Here is a 17,672-nt window from a genome sequence, read left to right as displayed (position 1 = left end):
CACTGAGCTGTGCCCCAGGTCCACATGTATTTTTTTTAATATTTTTTAGTTCTTGATAGATCTTTATTATTTTTATTTATATGCAGTGCTGAATCAAACTCAGTGCCTCACAATGCCAGGCAAATGAGCTACCACTGAGCCACAGCCACAGCCTCATATAGATTCTTAAAATCATTTATTACATAACCCTGCTACCTGCTCTTCACTTAAAAAATCAAACTTTGCCTCTTCCTGTGGGCTTCATAATGGATCCCTCAAAATAAGCCAAGCATTGTTTATTCTTTACCTCCATGGAGTCTTTCACTTTGAGTGAGTTAGAAATTTAAGTAATGAGTCCATTTTGTCCAGCAAGGGCTCCTTTTATTCATTCAGGGATGGGTTTTTGAAACTCAGTGCAACTTCATAAAGTCAAGGGTGCCAGGAGAGCGAGCCTGCCAGGTGCAAGGAAGCAAGAAAAGCTGGGACCTTCCAGCCCAGTGGGCACCCTTGATGCATGGCCACAGCTGCTGGCCCAGGAGGTGCCAAATGGACCTCAAATGAGATCAGGGTGCCTGCTCCATCTGAAGCTCAGGATCATGTCCATCTGTCCTTGTCATGAACAACAGTGTGCAAAAAACCTAAAAATATGTTCACATAGGATCATAGAATAGGCTCCACTTGGCATGGCTCTTGGCCTAGGAAGCGTTCTGGCCATGCAGGAAGGGTCGGGCAGTTTCTGTCCTTCCAAACACCAGGGCATCACCAGCTGCCTCTGGCCTATCTCTGCCACAGGGCCCCTTCAGCCTGGCCTTCACACAGGTGTCTCCTCTGCCACCTTTTTCAGGAGTCCAGCTGCCAGCGGGGAGTGGTGGGAATCCTCGGAGCCATCTGTGTCCCGGATCTTCAGGCGGACTTTCTGGTTGGTCCTTCTCCACTCAGAGTACAGCTGGCAATGGTAGCGGAAAGAGACCTGCAGGGCAGTTCTGTAGTGGGTGGGCAGGACAAGGCAGCCCCTACCCCCAAGGGAGGAAAAGGGCCCCATGACACCTGCCTTAGCCTGATCCAGGGTCCAGCTCCCATTTTCAGGAGCACAGCCAGCAGGCTGTGCACACAATCACCCACTGGCTCTCCTGGGATATTCTGCTTGAGCTTCAATCCTAAAAAATGAGAGACCCTACCCACCCCAGCAGGAAGCAAGGCACTCCCTTTCTGTGTCTGGTAGGAGTGCAGTAATTCAGCCTTTTGCAAGGGATTAATGTCAATCAATCACAAAATCACGAGAATTTGGAAGCAACGAAGCTGTTCCTCAATAATGGTGGTGCATCCAGACAATGAAATATTATTCGGTGCTAGAAAGAAGTAAGCCATCGAACCATAAAGACACAGAGAAACCTTAAATGAACATGACTACTTGAAAGAAGCCCATCTGAAAAAGGCTATGTACTGTATGACTCTATGACATTGTAGAAAAGGCAGAACTACGGAGAGAGTAAAAAGACCAATGGTTGCCAAAATCTGTGGGGAAGGAGGAGGGGCTGAATAGGTGGAGCACAGAGGATTTTTAGGGCAATGAAGATACACTCTGAGCCTGGTGCAGTGGCCATGCCTGTAATCCCAGCAGCTCAGGAGGCTGAGATAGGAGGATCTTGAGTTCAAAGTCAGCCTTAGCAAAAGTGAGAAGCTAAGCAATTCAGTGAGACCCTGTCTCTAAATAAAAAAACAAAATAGGACTGGGGATGTGGCTCAGTGGCTGAGTGCCCCTGAGTTCAATCCCTGGTACTAAAAAAAAAAAAAAAAAAAGATACAGTCTGTGATACTAGAAAGGAGGAAACACCATATATTTGTCAAGGTCATAGAATGTACAAGGAGTGAGCTCTACTGTGAATTATGGACTCTGGGTGATAAGTATGTGTCCTGGCATCAATGTGCCACTCAGTACAAGATGCTGACATTGGTTTGGGGGGGGGGCGGGGCGGGACGCGCACTGCACAAGTTGTGGGGACAAAATTTATATGTAGAAATTCCAGTATTTTCTGCTCAATTTTTCTATCAGCCCAAAAAACTACTCTAAAAAATAAAGTCTGTGTTTCAAAATTAAAAAATGTCAGTGGTTTATACCCTTTGACCAAGCAAGTTCTCAAGAAATATAAGCAAAGTTATTTACTACCTTGTCCCATTTCTCTTTTTATAAAAGCCACATGAAATTACTTATATAGTTATTGTTGGTTGAAAAGATAGAGCAGTTATACTCAGGAATAGAAGAGGCAGAAGACACATCACTGATACTTGAATCATATTTTTGTTGAAAGGGGTAGAAGAAGCAGTAAACTAGGAATCAGATATGTGAGAGTCGTGGGTCAAATCATTGTCTTGGAATCTTTGTTAGAATCTATAAAATGGAGCTGGAAACATGATCTGCAGACAGCGTATGTTAGCAGGAGGGGGACTTCAAATGAAATAGTGATGCCAAAGTGTTGGGAAACAAATCCCCTCTATAATTTCAGATATGTAGTATCAATTGACTTTATTAATGATATCACCATCATCTTATGTTGTTACCGGGCAATGTACCATGTTTAGTTCCGAAATGTCCATTAAAATAATTGAGAGGGGCTGGGGATATGGCTCAAGTGGTAGCACGCTCACCTAGCATACGTGAGGCACTGGGTTCAATCCTCAGCACTAGATAAAAATAAAATAAAGATACCGTGTCCACTTAAAGTTAAAAAATAAATATTTAAAAATAAATAAAAATAAAATAATTGAGAATGAAAAAAAAAAAGAAAGAAATATATGCAGGGCTGGGGTGTAGCTCTATGGAAGAGCGCTTGCCTAGCATGAATGAGGCTCTGGATTCCACAGCCAGAACAACCAAGAATAAACAAGGAAATAATTGCACAGGTGGTGCCCAAAGCACTGTTCATAAGAGAAAAAAAAAAAAAAAAGGAGTGGAGGGAAAGGGACACACAAACACTGGAAAGAATCCCAGTGTCTGTCAAAAGGGATTGGTTAGGTAAATATAGTACACCCATAAAATGAACGACTGCTGGGAGGCTGCATTTTTTTCTAAAGGATGTTAGCAAAGTAGAAAAAGAAGCAAAACAGTACCTATGGCCAGTTTCAACCTATTTGTATAAAAAAAAAAAAATACAATCCTGTGTCACTTAACAATAGGGATACGTCCTGAGAATGCATCAGTGGGTAGTGTTGTCACTGGGCAAGCATCTTCGAGTGGGCTGACACAATCTAAGGCAGGTATGGTGTAACTAGGCAATGTAAGCTTATGGGACCGTAGTCATACATGTGTTCTGTTCTCCAAAGAAATGTTGTTATGCAGCACGTGACTTGTATATGCTGGTGGATACACTAACATCTACTTCTGGAAAACAGGCATGCTGGTATGCACCCATAGTCCCAGGTGCTCCAGAGTCTGAGGCACTGAGCCCAGGAGTTCAAGTTCAGCCTGGGCAATGCAGTGAGATCCCATCTCTTAAAAGAAAAAAGACCTCTTTTGTTTTGGGGGACGGAACCCAGAGGCTCCCTCATGCTAAGCAGGGCTCTGCCTCCAAGCTACACCCCGAGGCTGAAAAACATTTATGGAGGAGACTGCCCCACAGTTGAACAACAACGGTTATGGCTGAGGGATGAGATGGACTCTCACTGTGTTGGACACACTGGCTCTGAACTCCTGGGCTCAGACAACTCTCCTCCCTCAGCCCCGAGGAGCTGGGATCACATCCCTGCCTCTTGCTCAACCTTTGCTCCTCCCTCCGTGGCCCATGCCCACTCTCTGACTTGGAGCTTAAGGACTCCACTCAGGAATGGTGATCAGATGCCCTTACGCCTTTGAAGCAGAAGGCTCACGCTTGGCTTGGGGCTTCCCTGGACCTTTGCCATGCTCAGAATCTGGAGCTTCACGAGATGCAGGGTGAGCTCAGGGGAAGCTTCCACCCAGGGCCACCTGCACAGAAGACTCCCAAGTCACTGACCAAACCCCTGGCCCCGCTGCTCGTAGCTGGAGCCCCCCAGTTGCCTGCTCCCTGGCTGGCAGCACTCACCAGCGTCCAGAGGACGTAAATGGTGAACAGGGCGATGGTGAGGGCAATGAGCCCCACGGCCTCAAGCCGACTATGGAGCCGGAGGTGGTCCTGGGCTCCGCGCAAGCACAGCCAGCCTGAGATCGCAGCCAGTGGTGTGATGAACAGGAAGCACACCATGTCGCAGCACAGCGTCCGCTTCTCTGTCCGAGGCCCTGGGTCCTTCAGCCACTGCAGGGAGCAAGATGAGGAGAAGCCGGGTGTGGAGAGAGTGGCCAAGGGGCCAGAGGTGGCCCCGCCTGGACCAGCCTCCATGCTACCTTTGTTTGTTTGTTAGGGACTGGGGATTGAACCCAGAAGCACTCTGCCACTGAGCCACATCCCTAGCCCTTTTGATTTTTAGTCAGGGTCTCTTAAGTTGCCCAAACTGGCTTCCAACTTGTGATCCTCCTGCCTCAGGCTCCCCAGTAGCTGGGATCACAGGTGTGCGCCTAGCTAGGTGTGTGCCTAGCTGTTGAGCAATGGTGAACCACAAGTCACTTTTGCCTCCATTTTACAGAAAGGGAAACAGACATGGAGGGGTTAATTCGTTTATGCAAATTAATACAGCTATATAGCTTTCCCTAATCCAAAAATCTACAATCCAAAATCTTCCAAATTCTGAAACTTTTTGTGTGGGGACATGTTGCCATAAGTGAAAAGTTACATACCGTGATACTTTGTTTCATGCATTTAATTATTCAAAATGTTATATAAAATGAAGTTCAGGTTATGTGTATAAGGTATATATGAAACACAACTGAATGTCATACTTTGACTTGGATCCCATCCAAGCATTTCATATAAGGGATATTCAACCTGGGGTCCACAAAGCCAGCTAGGACTGGAACCCGGGAAGTGGTGCTCCAGGGCCCAGCACGCTTGGCCACCATCTGACATTGTCTTCTGCAATCATGGACCAAGAGAGATAGGCACTGTTCACAAAATTCAGTGAGTGAGACAGAGAGGGTCCCTGCTTTCCCTTGCAAACAGGGAAGGTATGAATGGGATGGATACTCAGGGAAGAGAAGGCCTTGATGAGGAGATTGGAATGAGCAAAAGAATGGCAGTCGGGTACAGAGCTCCCCATTAAAGAACAGCGGGTGCAAAGGCCCTGAGGTAGGCATGGGAGGCCTAGACAAGGTGCACTGGAGAAGAGTACTATTCAGCTGGAAAATGAGGACCAAAGAGGAACAAGAGGGGTGTTCAGGCAAGAACTGGACCTTCCCTCCCATTGTCTTTCTGGGGTCCCACAGACTCCCGAGCTTACTGCGATGGCCCTGACTACTCTAGGGAGCCTCCTCATTCTCAGGGTTAGATTCTGCTCTTCCCTCTCCAGCCCAGTGACATCCACTCTGCAGTTCTCGGCCACCCCACGCCAGGCTGGGCAGCACCCAGGCAGGCTCAAGGAGAGCAGCAGCAGTGAGGTACTACCACGCCTGGGAGTGTCCTGTCTTAATCTGACTGTCACACTCAGGCTAAAACCTAAGTGTCTGGGTGCAGGTCACACAGCCTGGTGTGGCTGCAGCCACTTCCTCCTAGGTCACTCTGCTCCTCCTTTAACTCGACCCACTCCAGCCACTCAGGCTTTGCTGGGAGTACTGAAATCAGCTTGGCCTTGGGTCCCTCACACCTGTTGTGCCCTCTGCTGGCACCACCCTTCCCTGGGCTCTTTCCTCCCTCAGGTCTTAGTTTGGGGTTCACCTCCTGTCAAGGCCTCTCTTGACCCCCAAGTTGTTGTCCCCTACGTGCCCTACCGTTTGCAACACACTTTCGGGCCAAGTCATTGATTGCCTAGACTTTCGTCTTTATGAGCACTGGCCAAATGGGCCTTTGTCAGTGGCTGGGTCCCCAGCACCCGACAGGCAGTGGGCACACTGGAGGTGCTCAAGGAGTGCCTGCTAGTGACAGAGTGAACCTGATCAGGGAGCAGGCACAGTGGACCTGCAACCTCAGGCTTGGTCCCCCAGCCCCATCCACAGAGTCTGCCCAGAAGGCAGTAGGGAGGCTCACCCAGGGAGAAGCTGATTCCCCAGGGCAGCCCCCATCTGTGCCCCAGGCCTCCTTTCCTCCCCTCCCCCGCTCAGGCTCCCAAGGGTACCTCTGTGAGAGGTCTGGGCCGCTTTTCCACTGCAAACTCCGTGTGGCACAGCTCGCAGTAGCTGGTGTTGGATGAGGAAAGCCACTTCTCCAGGCAGCTTCTGTGCACAGCGCCCAGTGTGCCGGCGCAGCCACATGGGGACAGCAAGCTCTCCCCATTTGCTCCCTCATGGCAGATCCGGCAGAAGGGACAGTCACTGGATTACAGAGATAGGACCCATGAGCAATGACCGGGCTTCATGCCTACACCTGCTTCACTGCACACTCTTAGATCACGAACTCATCATTGCCCCGCATTGGCATTTGTGGAACTCCTATTCATCCTTCAATACCCAGCTCCAAACAGCCTCCTGTTTTGGAAGCCTTCTCAGACTCCCACAGCGGGAAGGATGTACTCCCTCCCAGAACTCCTGGGGCATTGTAGGCCCAAGGTGAGTATCTTGAGTACCTGCCTGCCCAAAGTTCTCTCCTCCTGTAATACCACCCTCAACTGTTGGTCCTCAAGGACCAGGGCAGAGCTGATGACATCTTGATGACCTTAGGCCTGACCAATGAGAACATCATACATCCCATGTTGTCGGGGGACTGACTCAGAGGAGGGCGCATGTGATGCAATCAGAGCCACCAAGAATCAATCTCTAAAATTACCACCCCCTCCAACACCAAACAGCAAGGCTGGCAGTAGCTTAGAGCTGACCGACGCCAGCACAGAGGGAAGGAGCGCCAAGACCAGGCAAGAGGACTCCCTTTTTACTCTGTTTCATCAGTACTGGGGATTGAGCCTGGGGCTGCTCACTGCTGAGCTGCATCCCAGCCCTTTTTATTTTTATTTTGAGGCAGGATCTCACTAAGTTGCCCAGGCTGACCTTGAACTTGCTGCCTGCACCTTGACATGGCTCCTCCAGCCTCAGCCTCCAGAGTAACTGGGATTATAGGCGTGTGCCACCACGCCTGGAGGGGAAAGGCAGATTATTAAAGACATCTTTAGAAACCCTGGATATAACCGCACCTGAGGCCACACAGCCTAAGAAACCTGTGTATCCCTAGAGAATTGCTCTTGGGCTCCTCTGCCCCTGTGAGGGGGGGAAACAGATAAAGCCACCCACAGAGAGCTACCTTGGGAAAGTCTCCAGCCCCCACCTTGTCTCTGGGGAGGCTAGGTCCTTCCTGAGGTGGCTCAGGAGGCAGAGGTGTGGCCTCAGTGAGCCCAGAGGCCATCCAGGCATGAGTCATTGTTTTCCAAACACTGCGGCCCAGAAGCAGAGGTTGTCAGGAACACACAAAGGACGCTGAGTAGGAGAGCTGTTTTCCAGATAAGCCAGTTTCCCTCGGAAACTGTTTTCGGTCCCTTTCTCAGGCTTTCCTGCTATGGGGTGGGGCCTGGCTGCTTTCAAAAGAGCTCAGTACATCTGCTTTTGGTCAGCCCTAGCCCCAAGCTGCTATTCTCTCTAGTAAAGGGCAAAAGGCCTGCTCCTTTCCAATCCCATACCCTGATCCTGCCCCCAACCCCCCCCCACACAGAAGTTCCCAGGAGACAAGCCCTCTCCAGAAACCAACTCAGGGAAGCGGAAGTGGCAAAAATCTCAGTTTGTAGTTTGTTCTGGGAAATCCTGTAAAACTCTGGAAGGGCATTCAGAAAAAACAAAAAGGGGATCCAGCACGGTGGTGCACACCTGTAATCCCAGCAGCTGGGGAGGCTGAGGCAGGAGGATCACAAGTTCAAAGCCAGTCTCAGCAAAAGCAAGGTGCTAAGCAACTCAGTGAGACCCTATCTCTAAATAAAATACAAAATAGAGCTGGGGACGTGGCTCAGTGGTCAGGTGCCCTGAGTTCAATTCCTGGTACAAAAAAAATAAACAAATAAATAAAGTAAAATTGATTGAGCACTTACTGTGAACTAGACACTATTCTAAGGGCAACATCAGGATTAATTTGTCTCATTCTCACAATGAGCTGGTAAGGAAAGTGCTTGTTACAGTTTAGATCTGCACTGTCCCCTGAATGCTCATGTGTTGAAGACTTGGTCTCCATTCCAGCCATGCTCAGACTGGGACTTTTGGGAAATGATTGGATCCTGAGGGTTCTAATCACATCAGTGTATTAATCTACTGATGGATTCAAAATTCAATGACATTACTGGGAAGTGGCGGGGAAACTACAGGAGGTGGGACCTAGGTGGAGGAAGTAGGTCACCTGTGGGGGGGGGGCCTTCCTGGACAATACTTTAATATTTAGAGACAGGGTCTTGCTAAATTGCATAGGACCTCACTAAGTTGCTGAGGCTGGCTTTGAACTCATGATCCTCCTGCCTCAGCCTCCTGAGCTACTGGAGTACAGGCGTGCGCCACGGCGCCCAGCTTAGAAGGGTACATGCTGATCTTGGTTCCTTCCTTGCTCTGTCTCTCTCTGCTTCCCAATTGCTAGGACCTGACAGCTTCCCTCTGCCACACCCTTCTACCATGATATCCTGCGGTCACCTCAGGCCCAAAGCAGTGGGGCCAGTTGACCATGGACTGAAACCTCCGAAACTGAGACACAATAAATCTATCCTCTAAGTTGTTCACGTCAGGTATTTTGGTCACAGCAACAGAAAATTCACTATGGCAGTATTCATTTGGTTTGGCCCCCATTTTACAGATGGTAAGCTGAGGCGTTCTGACTTGATCATGTGAACTCACAGCTAGACATCTACAAAGCCAGATTTGAACCAAGAAGTCTCGCTCCAGGGCCTGGGCACACTAGGCTGCTTTGCAACACTGCCTTCTGCAAATGACAGGCAAGAGAAATGGGCTTTGTTCATGAAATTCTGGCAGGGTAATAATGCAAGGGACATAGCTGAGAAGACAATGGGATGGAAGAGCGGGTGAGACATCCACAGACCTGGTGGAGCTGCCCAGGGAGCACTCCAGGAGCAAGGAAAGGTCAGTGTGAGTGACAGAGAAAGTCCCAGGGAAGAGGGCAGGCAGAGGGCTGGTGATGCCAAAATGCTTGAGGCAGCTTCCAGAAGGGGCTAGGCTCACTCACAGCCTGTGGGGCAGACAGCCCAAGGTACAGAGAGGCAAAAGGCACCTAGATGCTATACCCAAGCCTGTGGGGACTGTCCTGGGTCTTGGAAACAATTCCTCCTTAGACCTTCTTCTTTGATCTCTGCAGGTTTCTGAGTCCAAAACTCTCTGCCCTGATTAACCTCTGCCAAGATCTTTGCCATGTGACCCCAGGATTCAGGGTCTACTTGAAGACATATGAAGGCTGCATATTTACAGTCATGGAACTGGTAAAGGTGCTGGGTATGATATCTTTGAGTCCTGTGCTTGCTGCTCTCAGTAGCAAGCAGAAGCTCCCCAGGAGAAGTTTTGGAATCAGCAGCAGAATGGTAACCAGCTGTCTGCAGCCTCTGCCAAGCCCAGGGCCATCCAGCAGCAGGGAAGGACCCCTGTTTACCCCTGGGAGGACTGGTCAGGAGGCTGGAAGGAAGGTCACACTCCTGAATGCTGACCTTTGGACAAACAGGGGCGTTTGCTCTATGGAGGTCTGGATGGAGCACCTCTCCCCTGGCTGGACAGGCTTGAGTTGAGCTGCTTCCAAAGGCAGATGGGAGATGGAGAAGGAGACCCTCGGAGAGCTGAACTGCACCGCAGGCAATGAAGCCAATGGGCAGACCCGGGAGGGCCCTGTGGTCTCAAGGTGCCATGCTGTCCTGACCACCAGTCGCATACCAATTGGACAGGACCCGAGAAGCAGTACAAGTTGACCAAGGACAAGAGCAAGAACTGCCAGACTGCTCACTAGGGTCTCTCAGAACCATAGGAGAAGGTGCAGCCCTGGGTTCGAGCCTCAGTTCCACTCAGTGACCTTGGCAGGTGTCCATCTCCCTTGAGGCTTCAGTTTTCCCAGGTGTAAAAGGGAGAGTGGAGCCTGTAATCCCACGGACTCAGGAAGCTGAGGCAGGAGGGTCTCAAGTTCAAGGCCAGCCTCAGAAACTTAGTGAGATCCTGTCTCAAAATTTTAAAAAAGGGCTAGGGTTGTGGCTCAGGGGTTAAGTGCTCTGGGTTCAATCCTTGGTACCAAAAAAAAGGAGAGCAGGCCAAGTGGGGGTCACTCACTGGATCAGCACTGTCCACATACACAGCTCCTCAGAAATCCTACATGGGGACATTCTGCTGCAGTAGGCCTCCTCCCCACTGCCCTGCCCTGGCAGCTCTGGCTGGAAGGCCTGGAGCCCAACAAGGGTCTCCTTACTCCCCGCCTGGCTCTACCAGCACAAGCCCCTTTCTACCTCCTTTCTTTTTTATATGTATGTGCTGCTGGGGACAGAACCCCAGGCCTGAGCATGCTCATCTCAGGTTCTGCCACTGAGCTATATATACACCCAGTCCCAGGGCTTCTAACAGAAATGGAGACTTGTAAGCCAAAACCTCAGAGAACGCTCAGAAGCTCAGAAAGAGACTACCCGATCTGATCTGGGCTCACACAAGGAAGGGACACCAGGCGAAGACTTAGGGAGCAGCCCTTAGTTCCCCCTCCAAGGGCAATTCAAGGATTCTATTTGCTGCTTGTAATTTTATCTAATTGGTTTTTGCAGTGCTAGGGATAGGACCTTCACATGCTATGCAGGCACTCTACCACTGAGATGTACTCCCAACTCCTACTTATTTTTATTTTTTGCATAAAATGCTTATGAATGAATTCTGACAGTATAACACGGACGAACCTTCAGAACATGATGCTCAATGAAACCAGCCAGTCTCAAAGGACGCACTGCATGATTCTACACACAGGAAGCCCCTAGAATCATGGGATCCACAGAACAGGATGTAGTATGGTGGGAGCCAGGGGTAGGGGATGGGAGTTCCTGTTGAATTGGACAGTTTCAGTGTGGGAAGATGAGAGACTTCTACAGATGGAGGGTGGGGACGGCTGAACAACAATGTGAACGAGTACTCCTCTGAACTGTATGTTTAAAGTATTTAGAGTGGTAAGAAGAATAGTATTATGTATTTTACCAGAGTAAAAAAAATCGAGTTAAAAAAAAGGAGCTTATTTATTAAATTATATGAAATAAATATAATATGTAAAACTTAAAAAAGTAAAAGAAAAATAATTTACAATTCTATTCCCCTAGCCAATTTGGTGGCTATTTTAAATCTAAGTGAGTTAAAATAGATTTAAATGTCAATAGCTGGGTACTGTGGCACATGTCTGAAATCCCAGCATCACCAGAGGTTAAGGCAAGAGGATCACAAATTCGAGCAACTTAGCAAGAGCCTGTCTCAATAAATAAAAGGCTGGAGACATAGGTCCATGATAGAGTGCCCAGACATCACACACACACACACACACACACACACACACATATGTGTCCAACTACAACTAACTAAATATATACACACACACATATATATACACACATATATACATACACACACACATATATATATTTTTTTTATTTAGTTAGTTATAGTTGGACACAATACCTTTATTTTATTTATTTATTTTTATGTGGTGATAAGGATTGAACCCAGCGCCTCACACATGCTAGGCAAGTGCTCTACCGCTGAGCCAGTCCCCAAAACAAAATAAATGTTCATGGGGTTCCCTTAAAACTCTTCCTAGCTGGGTGCACCCTGGAACACACCTGTAGTCCCAGCTACTTTGGAGGATCACTTGACCCAGGAGTTTGAGGTTAGCCTGGGCAACATGGTGAGGTAGTATCTCTAAATAAATAAATAATCCTTTTCCTTGGAACTGATAACAAATTGGCAAACCAGACAAGTTGAGCTCATAGAAGGTCAGGAAGACGAGGCTCACACTGAGGTTTGTTTTTGCTTTTACTTTTGTCTTGTTGGTGCTGGGAATGGAACCCAGGGCTCACGCATGGTAAACACACACTCGACCACTGAGTGGAATCCCTGGCCCCTCATGCTGAGTTTTAAATATAGATAGTTCCCAACTTAAAACAGTTTGATTTAAAAATTTGCAACTTCACAATGGTGTGAAAGCAGTACACATTCAGTAGAAATAATCATTTGAATTTTGCATTTTCATCTCTCCCGGGTCTCTGTCCCGATGTTGGACAGCAGCAGTGACCGGTGGTTCCTAGACAGCCACAGGTTACCGTGGTGAACAACAGAGACTCTACTGTGCTGAGCACACTCTTTCTAAGTGACGCAGCTCAATAGGTTGGGGATGCAACAAATTTTTTTAAATTTTATTATTATGATTATAATTTTGATACCAGAGATTGAACTCAGGGGCACTCAACCACTGAGCCACATCCCCAGCCCTATTTTGCATTTTACTTAGAGACAGGGTCTCACTGAGTTGCTTAGCACCTCACCATTGCCAAGTCTGGCTTTGAATTTGTGATCCTCCTGCCTCAGCCTCCCGAGTCACTGGGATTACAGGTGTGTGCCACTGCGCCCGGCACAATGCATTTAACTTGTGACATTTTCAACTTATGGTGGGTTTATCACAATGTAACCCCATTATTGATCAAGGAACATCTGTGCATTTTATCAAATGTTTACTAAGTAGCAAACCTCACTTTCTAGGGATCATGGCATCATATTCCCAGAAGAACCCCAACTTGAAGGTGTCCCCATTTCAGAGACACAGTGGTGAAATAACCTCTGGGGACACTCCAAGAGAGACAGAGGAGTCCGCTCAACGTGCATGGGCAGTCTATACTCCTATAAGCTCCCTCCGCTGCTCCCATAAGCTGGAGTTACTTGCCAACACATAACCTTCAGATTCTGCATAAGAATCCGGAGTTTGGGCTGGGGATGTAGCTCAGTGGTAGAACATTTGCCTAGCAAATGTGAGACCCCAGGCTTGACCCCTAGCCCTGCCAAACAAACAAAAAAAGAATCTGGAATTTTGGCTTTTCCTAAACAATCAGACCTGGCTAGCCTGTCTTTCTGCTTCCGCGTGGTGATTACCATTTAGGCTCTTCTCTCTGGTGTATTCACTGCCTGGCCTTTTTCAGTGGTTGGACTTCTGACCTCAGACTAGGAAGAAATCATTCACCACAGAGAGAAAAAGGGACAAAGGCCAAGAACTACACAGTCACCACTTACCTTGGTGTGTCCAATGCCCGGATGACAGTTGAAAGGAGCCGGCCATCCCTGGAAGTCACCTGAGCCACATACTGGGGTGGCCCAAGGCCTGTGGCCTCCACAACTTTGGAGAATGCAGGGCTGCCAGAGCAGTCACACAGGGAGCCAGGGAGGTGGCAGCAGTCACCTGTCGTCATGGCCACAGGGAGCCCTGTGTCCTCAGGGCCTGAGGCCCATGGTCCCAGGAGCCTGAGAGGTCAGCAGAAAGATTAAGGGCAAAGTTATGAGCCCAGTGGACTAGGGTTCAATTTCCCTCTTAGCTCTAGGAACTATGTACAAAGATGTGCCTCTTTGAACCTCATTTTGCCAGATCTGTAAAATGGGACCTTAAGGAGGAACCATGAAGATGCTGAGATGACACACACAACCTAGTCCAGGCCAGGCAGACACTAGGCGTTTGGTTGCATTATCTCTCACTTTCCTAGGAAAAGCCATGCCGGGCCTCACCTTCAAAGCCACACACATCACCTTTACAGACTTGGGAATGCCATCTGACACTTATTGAGGGCCTACTGTGTGCCAGGCCCTGTGATTGGCTCTTTCCAGAACCAGAACTATCCTGTGCCTGCTAACCACTTAGTTTTGGTCTCCGAGGATGGGGCTGAGCTCAGAGCAAGAAGCCAGCCTTTGACTGGAGCAGAACGGAGCTGGGAACTTGGCCTCACAGACCTGAATGGTGAGTCATTTTGACCCGTCTTAGTCATGGTGTTTTTTTGTTTGTTTTTTAAATTTTTTTAGTTGCAGATGGACATAATTATTTATTTTTATGTGTTGCTGAGGATCAAACCCAGTGCCTCACACATGCAAGGCAGGTGCTCTACCACTGAGCCCCAGCCCCAGTGCCTCATGGTGTTTTTAACTTTTCTGGGGTGTATGTGGTTTGGGGGCTAGCACTTAGCACCTAAGACCTCACAAATGCTAGGCAAGCACATTACCACTGAGCTACAGTCCCAGCACTTTTTATTTTGAGACAGAGTCTTGCTAGGTTGTGCAGGCTGGCCTCGAACTTGTGAGCCTCCTGCCTCAGCTTCCTGAGTTGCTGGGATTAGAGGCATGAGCCACTGTGTCCTGCTGGCTCATGGCCTTTTGTCAGGCTGTACATACCTTGAAACCTCAGGTCACCAAGGAAGTGACACAGGCTAGAAAGGATGGTGGTAACCTTTGACCCCACCAGACCAGTAGCTCTGAGCTATGCCTTGGTCCCCAAGGGGAGTCTATGGGAACAGTTGGAGCCTTGGGTAGTAATTCTGAAGTCTGTTCTGGTGACTGCAGCAGAATTCTAACCTCTGCCCCACAGTCTCAATAGCAAAAAGGAAGCATAGGTAGTCTCCCCACTGCTCGCGCGAGACTTGAAATAGGGCTTCCAGATCCCTATGCATGCTTCCCTCTGAGAATATCATGAAAGTAACAGATGTCTCTAGAGAGGGTCCCTTGATGCCAGTACAAGTATCTGTTCCCAACTTGTCTAATACCTGGGGACTTTGTCTCCATGAGCTAAGGTCCAGAGCCTGAAGCAACCCATGTAGTATTCAGAAACCAAGTGAGCAGCCAGTTGGGCACTTGTTGAAGTAACCCCTCTATCCCAAGTCAGCTTTGACCAGCTACTGCCTGTCAAAGTCTGAGACCCAAAGAGAGGAGTAAAATCCACATACATTGATTGACTTTTGGGGTTGCAACAGTCCGTCTGCTGGCAGACAGTGCCCTCTGAACAGCTCAGCCCAAAACCCAACATGCCTGAGCCTCCACAGTTGGGCCACTGTGGCCAGATAAGCAAGTTATCAGCTGAAGGCAGGAGAAGCCTGGGAGGAAGGCTGCATGTCTGAGATAACATCCCTTGGGCAGGCCCAACATGTTTGTACACTGCTGTCCCTCCCAAGTGCTTACAGCCCAACTCCTGCTCAGAGATCAGCAGAAAAGCTGCTGGACCCTCCAGGCGAATGAATGCATGTGGAAAGCAGTCCAATCCTTTGCTCCTTCAAGGGTCAGTCTTAGCATTTCTCTGTACAGCTGGGCATTACAAGAGTCATCATAGCTCCTGTAGATTAGTACTATCACACTTGGGGACAGGGGGCAACAAACTGGTAAATCTGTTAACACCAGGCCCATAAATCACCAAAATAACAATAACAGTTAAGGTTTACCAAGGATTGGGCACTGTGCCAAGCAATCTACCATCTCATTAAACTCAAAACAGTTCTTAGAAGTGTCCCCTTCAAAGGTCACCTCCCTGGAGAACCCTTCCCTGCCACTGATGTCCATACTACTACCCTCATGACATGAAACCCTCTCTGAAACAGGCTATTTGTTCAACCTGCTTAACCATCTCTGTCATCCCACACCTCAGTGAACTCTGGGAAGTATAGATTTGGTCAGACTTGATCCCTGCAGTCCCCAAGTTCCCAACCCTGTGTCTGGCAGAGAGCTGTGCACACACTGTTGCTGTATCTGTTTCTCAGCACAGACTGTAAGAACATGATCTTGTGGGCTGGGGATGTGGCTCAAGCGGTAGCGTGTTCGCCTCGCATGCGTGCGGCCCAGGTTCGATCCTCAGCACCACATACAAACAGAGATGTTGTGTCCGCCGAAAACTAAAAAATAAATAAAAAGAAAAAAAAAAAAAAAGAACATGATCTTGTGACCCTCAGGCCCTGGGCCTGCTAGCCCCCAGGGTGAGGTTCAGAGGCTATAGGTCCATGAAAACCATATAAGCTTGGACTTAAAAGGGGTCAAACTTGAAACTAGATAGAAGAATAGGGAGGCTGCAGGTTAGACTTAGCTCTGGAGCTGCTGAAATTAACAGAATATCTTGGGCAAACTAGGCCCAGTGCCCAGGAAATGGGTTTCATAAAATCTTTACAACAAACCTATGGCATAAGTTCAATAATTACCTCCATTCAGCCACGGAGGAGGCTAAGGCTCAAAGGGGAACACCTACTAGCCCAGGGAAGAAACAATGCTAGGATTTGAATTTAGTCGTGAGTGGGTCTGGGCCTTAAGAGACCTGGTTCTTTAAATCATGATTCTACCACTAATGCTGTGGACCCTAGTTCAAGTTACTTTACTTCTCTGGACCTCATCTTTCCCCTCTGTCAAATATGATGGAGCTAGTAGACTAGGTTTGCAGAGGGATCTCCTGAGAAGAAGCCTCCAGGCCTAGCCTACCTTTGGCTAGGCCTGCTTGGAATGACACTGGGGCACCCAATCTTTTCCATGCCTGCCTGACCTCCTTTTCCAAAAGGCAGGAAATTGAAGAAAGAGCAATCAGAGGGCCTTAACTCCCCACAGTGTGATCTTGAGCAGCTATATCCCTGTCTTAGACTCAATTTTCTCATCTGTAAAATGGTAGGTCCATAATGATACCTAGCTTGTCAACCAGTAAATAAGAAGTCAATAAATATTAGCTCTAATATAATTACCATCATCAGAGCTGTTGGGAAGATTTGAAGAGAGAAAACAGTCAGCACCTGGAACATGGTAAATGCTCCAGTCTTGGCAGGGCTCACCATTATTGTTTTTTAGGATAAATGTAGAAGCTGTCCAAATGCATTCATTCCTCATCACTCACGATAGAGAATCTCCTGTGTGCCCTTCAGCACTTCCATGGCCCTGCATCAGCGAGATTGTAATCCCAGCTCTACTTCTTATTTCCTGTGTGACCCTGGGCAAGAGACTTAACTTCTCTGACCCTTGACTTCCTCATCTATGACAGGAACCATTTCTAGCACTTACACCTACTCCGGTTCCTGCAGAACTGAAGAGCAGCTAGTCATGTAATTTCTGCCCACCCTGTTTTGTGCACCATTTCAGCACAGTGCACTCTGTCCGAGCAGCTTCATGCACACTGCCTGACTCGTTATAATATTTACTACTTTTCACGCAAAGCCCCTCTAAAAAAGGTTAGGGAAGGACATCAGCCACTTATTGATTGACTGCCTACTGTGTGCTAGGCGCTTTACTCATCATCAACCTCCTGAATCAGATTGGCGCTGGGATGACCCAATTTCACAGAATGGGAAACAGAGGCTCCAAGAGGCTCCTACTGTGTGACGAGGCCCAGAGGCCTCCCGAGGCTCTGAGATGGAAGTTAATGTCCCTGCGTCCCAGGGGAAGGATGAGGCCAAGGGTCCGAGCCTGTCCCGCCAGGGGGCCGACCTCGGGCCTCGAACCCAGGATCTGGGACCCGTCTTCGTACTCTGACCCTACTTGCAGTCCCGTACTTACCTGATCCGCGGCCGGGCCGGGCGGCCGCGCAGGCCCCTCAGTTCGCCCTGGCCCGGGTCCCAGCCCGGCCCGGCCCGTCTGCGCCGCTCGCTCGGCTTCGGCCGGCACCTGCGTCTGGGCACCGCCCGCCAAGCCGACAGCGCCGCGGGCCAATGACGACCGCCTCTCAACTGCACTAGCC

At 48.8% G+C, this 17,672-nt stretch overlaps 1 protein-coding gene across 2 annotated transcripts; it reads right to left on the bottom strand.

Annotated features, from left to right (window-relative positions):
- Positions 1 to 338: 338 nt before the first annotated feature.
- Positions 339 to 17,645, bottom strand: Marchf2 (membrane associated ring-CH-type finger 2). 2 transcript variants are annotated; one of them, XM_015503753.2, is made up of 5 exons: positions 17,492 to 17,645; positions 13,232 to 13,459; positions 6,157 to 6,352; positions 4,038 to 4,247; positions 339 to 949 (listed from the first exon to the last, which is right to left on the bottom strand). In XM_015503753.2, exons 2-5 carry the CDS (start codon positions 13,405 to 13,407, stop codon positions 791 to 793), a joined length of 741 nt encoding a protein of 246 aa, XP_015359239.1. In that variant the 5' UTR covers positions 13,408 to 13,459; positions 17,492 to 17,645; the 3' UTR covers positions 339 to 790. The 2 variants fall into 2 exon arrangements, with proteins under 2 accessions (XP_015359239.1, XP_015359240.1); XM_015503754.2 differs by having other exon boundaries at positions 339 to 925.
- Positions 17,646 to 17,672: the final 27 nt, after the last annotated feature.

The sequence above is a fragment of the Marmota marmota genome, unplaced genomic scaffold (genome assembly GCF_001458135.2).
Source record: "Marmota marmota marmota unplaced genomic scaffold, marMar, whole genome shotgun sequence".
Lineage (NCBI taxonomy): Eukaryota > Metazoa > Chordata > Mammalia > Rodentia > Sciuridae > Marmota > Marmota marmota.
This window is presented reverse-complemented; position numbering and strand designations above follow the sequence as displayed.